General features: G+C 38.0%; 1 protein-coding gene across 13 annotated transcripts in view; it reads right to left on the bottom strand.

Annotated features, from left to right (window-relative positions):
- Nucleotides 1-6,177, bottom strand: part of prom1a (prominin 1a) — a 31,307-nt gene that overhangs the window by 2,023 nt on the left and 23,107 nt on the right. For 3 of the 13 annotated variants that reach the window (XM_077609012.1, XM_077609015.1, XM_077609025.1), the window contains 11 exons: nucleotides 5,762-5,908; nucleotides 5,530-5,601; nucleotides 5,009-5,101; nucleotides 4,836-4,853; nucleotides 3,870-3,923; nucleotides 3,690-3,770; nucleotides 3,542-3,610; nucleotides 3,154-3,243; nucleotides 2,862-2,977; nucleotides 2,137-2,205; nucleotides 849-945 (listed from right to left, as the gene is read on the bottom strand). In XM_077609012.1, the coding sequence (XP_077465138.1) occupies nucleotides 876-945; nucleotides 2,137-2,205; nucleotides 2,862-2,977; nucleotides 3,154-3,243; nucleotides 3,542-3,610; nucleotides 3,690-3,770; nucleotides 3,870-3,923; nucleotides 4,836-4,853; nucleotides 5,009-5,101; nucleotides 5,530-5,601; nucleotides 5,762-5,908 (879 nt within the window). In that variant the 3' untranslated portion in view covers nucleotides 849-875. The other 10 variants (XM_077609014.1, XM_077609016.1, XM_077609013.1 and 7 more) reach the window with 9 other exon arrangements.

Here is a 6,177-nt window from a genome sequence, read left to right as displayed (position 1 = left end):
GCAGGTGAATCTTTTCCAACACTACAGTTTGTGAGAGTTCGTCTTAATAGTTCTTTTCTACTGCTTTGTAAAAAAAAAAAAAATCAATAAATCAACCAAGACACATTTGGCGATCGTTTGGCTGCGCATCGCCTCGTTTATCTTTCTGACATAAAATGACACCGAGAAACAAACGAGGGAGCACTGAGGCATAGGCATCATTTAGTATGTGCTTGTGTGTAATTCACTTTGAAATTTCCGTATTGGTTGTGTAAAATGGCCTCTCGGGCTCAGTGGAAACAGACGACGCGACATCAGGAAGCACATTCAATTACGCCAAATGAGCTTCATGCAAAATAAAACAGACCAAAGAAGAAAATGTCTTCACGCAGTATTTGCATGAATGTAAAAAATGGCTCATAATCATGATTCTCACCACGTTGTCACTCGCCGAGAAGCTGAAAGAATGTAATAAAGAGTTAGTATTGGTGTAACAAAGAGTTAGTATTAGTGGAAGGGAAAGTGGAATGTGATTGGATGGCTGGAGGCCAATGTAATATTACAGGTCCACATAATTCATGAGCAAAAACATGGAAATGTTGTAGCATTTTTTTCACGGAAAAACGTTGTAAAGACGAGACGAGTCAAGAATAAGCTGGAAAAGTGATAGTTGATGGGAAACAAAAATCAGGATTTCAAGAGAACAAAGTTGTACTAGTATATGCAAAGCAATTAAAAATTGTAAGTTAAGGTTTTGTTTTGCTCAGAGAAAGCATTTGTGTGAATGATACCACAATGGAAAACAACAAATTAGCCGATTCATGCTGTGATATGAATTAAAAAAAATGGAGTTGGACACACTTAAGTACCTCTTGGGGAGCCACAAGAAAATATGGTCACCAGTCGATATGCCTCGGTGGGGCCGAGGCTCGCGGGAACCTGTTCATGGTATCGTATGTCGGGATACTAGCACATAAACAACAACATTAGAAGCCGTATTTAGACAATGACAAAAAAAAGACAACCTAATCCAGGATTGAAACAAGAACGTAAGTCAAAAGAGCAAACTATAGAAATAAAAGTAGCATTCAGGCACAATACATTAGGCATAATTATTCCTAACTCTATGTCTAGCACTGACAGCGATAGACGGGAATTGTAATTCTACCGCCGTCAATGGCATTGAAACATGACCATTCACTTGACTACATTCTGAGCAAATGTACTTTTTCTTCATTTAAATGTCTGAGTGCAATTGAAACATCTGCATATGAACAGATTGGAAAAATGAGGCTTATTATAAATGAATTCCACTCTCAGAATGACAATGAATCATTGTTAATTACTGTGATTGATAGTGTGATTAGCACAATACATGCAATATTTTAAAGGAATAAAAGTTGGTTGTAACACAAACAACGTTTGTTGTTTGTTTTCTAATGAACTGCGTTAATCCAAACAGCACTTGACATTTTTTTTTTACATGTTTTATTCTGTGCCTGAGGTTATGAGCTATTTAATCAGTGAATCCAAACCAAGCCAACATGCTGTTGTTATTTTTGGGAGGGATTAAAGAGGAAATGAAAGGAAGCCATTTTGCCATGCTTGCCTCTCTGGAAACAAAAGGATCAGGTGCACATTCATCGGACTTTGGCTGACTCTAAATGAGAGGAAACAGTGATTCACTAGCGCACATCGCACTGTACGTGGCAAGCTGGAAGTGAATGATGCCGTCCATATTGCAGCACCAATGCCCCGAAAGACAAAACAAGCAGGTCATTTAAGCAGGAGCGCAATTTCTCCTAAGCACTTTTTTTGAGGTGACCACATTTATCACACTAAGTCTCTCTGGAGTATAAATCACACTAGCATTCAATTCAAGGTTTTTCTTTCACTACTTCTTTACAAGCCAAGCGTGCCCTTTTGCATCAGGTTGTGTTTGAAATCAGATTTAAGACCATGTAAAATTTTATTAAACTATTAAAAAAGTGCAACTTATAGTCCAGAAAATACTCCTAGCATTTTAAAAGTACAAAAATGAAAAAAAATCAATAACCCAAATATAAATATGGGTTCACTTGATTGTGTGTGTACGTGCATGCACCCACCACCATTTACCCCCATCTCATGCACTTTACTAGCAAAGAGCATATTTACCTGGTCACGGGGGGGTTTAAGATGCCTTGTGGGGGCTCGCTATGATAACCATTATTACCACTTTCCATACTGAAAACAAAACATTGCATACAAACAAGCACAAAAACATGAAAGATGCCTGATGATTCAAGTGGCGTGCTTCTCTATGTTCTCAATGGGCGCACCGTTTTCCTTTTGGATTATATGTATACAGCGATATGCGTTGAAGCATCGTTAAGGTAGTGATTGCAAAAGCCCTTCATTCAAAAGTAAGGGACACTTTTCGCCACGGAAGCCAGCACCAAGAATGATTTCAATGGTTAAGAAGCAGGAATGGCCCCCCGAAAAAAAGGATGTTACATTGAATGCACCAGTAACAAACAACCCCCCTCCCCCCAAGACTTATAAAAGGAACATGCCAGCGTGTCATTGTAAAGTGCAGAGTGCAAAGAAGGAGAGGGAGAAGAAAAGAAAAAACAAAAAAAGAGATGGAGGATGAACTGAATGATGGAAATAGTAGAAATGGTTATCACAAAGTAAAATGCCAAGTCCCGGAAACAGAGGAACTACAACCAAGGAGGAAACAAAAGAGTTAATAAAGCATCAATAAAAGGCTTTGCTCACATTTCATTCACGCTGAAAGGAATGCAGAAAATGTTCACTTGTTTGTGTGGTTCAGTTTTTAACCTGCTAGTCTGTTATAGAAGAATGAATTTAAAAAAAAAGAAAAAGAAAGGAACACTCACTCGTCGTAAACATCCTCTGTGTCCATCCTTCGGTAAAACTTGGCCAGCTTGATGGCGAGCATGATGCTCGGGATGAGGAAGAGCGTGGCGCAGCCTAGACCCATCCAGAAAACGTTCTACAATAAGAAGAATAAAACAATAGTCATTAGTAGCAGCAACAAAACCCCATTTTTTTAATACACAGATTTACAGTAAATAGTAAATGTACAAAAATATTTCAGTTTCTGACCCACTTAAAAAGGAATGACATTAATGCGGCACATCTTTGAAAGCTTAAATAGTGCATGCTTACCATGGAATCCACCAGGAAGCTGCAGGTGAAGATTTCCACAGTATCCAGGACATTGCTGAACGGTTTGCACTGCGCCACATCCATGGCCAGCTGCAACAAGTAGTTCAACCGCAGTTGTTAGTTATAGCCTTTGTGTAAGACTGAACTTTGCGTCATCTTGGAGAAAATAAGCCCCATTTATTCCCAGTGGCAAAAACATTTTCTGATTTCAAAGTGCATCACATCCTACATTTCTCCCAAAAATTCACGTTATTTACACATAACAAAAAAAATCAGGAAATCAAGGTGTGCATGAATAAGATTTGACTGAAAATCTACAACAATTTCCCTATGAATGGTATCTTCTAGTTACATATTATTGTTTTCTTATAGTAGTATTAAGACTTACAGACGTCTTGACCCATTCCATGTATTGCTGGAAGTAGCCCACAATGGTTGAAGCGTATTTTACACTTTCCTGAAGAAAAAAAACAATGATTTTCATCCAAACTATACAAAATTAAATAGCACATCAATAATGTTATTAGAGCTGGTACCCGGTTAATAAGTAGTGTTGCATTGTTAGAGATGAGATATTGAGCTGCGTTGATAGCATCCAGCACAGCTAGGACTTTGTTCTATGAAGAAAAGAAGGTAAGTTTCCTGGGTTTTCTCAACTCTGTTGGGATAGTTTGACCAGATTTTTGTAAGTGAAGGGCTGATTTGTGATGACTTACTGGCAGGTCAGAGGCGGTTCTCTCCAGGAACCTCATGCTCTGGTTCAGCGAACTCTTTGAGGGATAAAAAAAGGTCAGAACATAAGACAGCAGCAGGACTACAAAATAGGTACACAGTAAAAAACGTACACTCAAATTTGATGTGTGAACATCACATGTTAGTCAAATGAAAAAGGATTGTTGTCCAAGTGGAATATCCTTTCATTTGTTGAATAATTTTTGAAAGCTACATTTTAATAGAAAACCTATTTTATATAGAAAATGATTCATATGAAAATCATCTTTTCACACACAGCAAAAAAATGAATACCACTAGCTGATGAATTGTGCTGTGAATCATAAATAAAAGATGCGACCTTCACATTCAAAGAGAGAGGAAAGCAAAATGTCAACCCGTTTAATGCAGGTTGATTATTGTCGGCATTTTGGTCACAAGGTACTAAAATGAGAAAGCAGTTTCCCAGCCTTTATTTAGCTGAGAAACATTTAGCATGACAAAACCGCATTTTTTGGACAACAAGTTGGACTTTTAGTCGCATTGGCCAAAGAATGCACAACAAAAAGGAAACAAATCTCAAGTTGCATTTGTGGGTATGGGCAGTTTTTAAATTGATACGAAACTAATAACAAACATTATTCGTTGAAGGAATAATAGTAAAACAGAGACAATGCACACACATACTATAGACATCACAACTATGATGTTTCCTCTCTGGTGTGTCATCAGAATAAAAAACATTTGCCTCTAGTAGTAGCCTGTGTAAACCAAGGAGTGCAGTTCTATTTACTGCTCAGATGGCAACAGCTCCATTATTATTATCAGCTGTAATTCTTTCACCGTAGCCATTTTATCTGTGCCTTCCACGCTTTCTGCACCACTTGATGAAACACGGCTTTCACACTGCACACCGTCACAAAAGGACAATCACATATAAGCAAGATGAGCACACTTATCGCTGCGCTTACCCTGGCTTTAACATATTTCTTGAAGTTGGAAGTAGAAAACAAGCATAAAAAAGTGTATTGGAACAGATGCTTTTTCAACTTGACAGCTAATTTGAAGCAGAGTGAGATGTCAACAAAAATAAATAGAGGAAAAGGCGAGACTGAAAAAAAGGGGGTGGTAGTCATAGAGTTACCATGGCCTGCTGCATGGGGACCACTTGCTGGCTGTAGATCTGTCGCATGGTGGCCGCGTGACCTTTCATAGATGTTTGCAAAAAACCTCGTGGCTGGATCACAAAAACAAAACACAAATTATTGTGCGTTCCCTAAATATTAATCTGTTAAAAATCAAAATTGAACTCTAATTCAAATTAACAGAGAAACCAATAATCATTCACCAGTCGTATATATTTTTAAAGGTTCCCCCCATAAAAAAGGTTGGCTCTTTCCCCTTTGTGTAAAAATAAATAAATAATATGGTTATATGAAACAATCAATCTGTTGAGTCAGCTTAGCATTTTCTACTAATACACACAATTCCATTAATATGTCCCCTGCATTTGATCTGGGAGAATTGACCAATATTATTCATAACACAGTATAAATGTTTTGTTACTTCCTACCATTGTTAGAACTAAAGGAAAATAATTGCCTGTTTGAGACGCTCCGGCAGAGGCGCATTAAACATGAATAATTGAAATAAACAGACAAATACCATCAGGTCTGTCTGGGCTTCCAGCTCTTTGGCAAATGAAAGCAAGTCCACCACTGTGACGCCTTTGTTGACCTGCGGGAAAGAAATTGGATTTTGATGCTTCCTTTCCATCACATTAACTTAGAGGTCCATTCGAGCTTTGAGTGCAGAATTTGATGGTGATTTCATGAGCTTTTTTTGTACACTGAAATCTATTAACGAACTGCCTCGAGCGTTTGTGCGAATACGTCACCTCTTCCAGGTAGTCTGCGTAGTTTGTTTCTGACAGTCCCGCCTCAGAGAAATCCAGAAGGCTCTGCTTGCCTTCTGCTTCCAGCAAAATGATTCCTCGCAGGTCGATTTTCAAGCTGTTCAAAAGGGTTGCGACCTCCTTTGTAAACTGGCAAAAAGAAGAAAAATCCATCATGAACAAATGCAAAGTAATGTGCATTAGTGTTAAAGAGATACTAACATTGGTATTGGAAATATTACCTTTAATATAATAAAAATAATATAATTATTACATTAAAATAATGTTATGGCGCTATGCATGATATGGACATATGCAGCATCCGGGTATCACGGATTAAAGGTCCGCTGGAGTTGACCACTGTCCCTGAATATGGTCAATTAATATGATAAAGAGACAAACACAGTTGTGTTGCTTTC

The sequence above is a fragment of the Stigmatopora argus genome, chromosome 9 (genome assembly GCF_051989625.1).
Source record: "Stigmatopora argus isolate UIUO_Sarg chromosome 9, RoL_Sarg_1.0, whole genome shotgun sequence".
NCBI lineage: Eukaryota > Metazoa > Chordata > Actinopteri > Syngnathiformes > Syngnathidae > Stigmatopora > Stigmatopora argus.
Note: the sequence above shows the minus strand (reverse complement) of the source record. Positions and strands in the feature narration are given on the sequence as shown.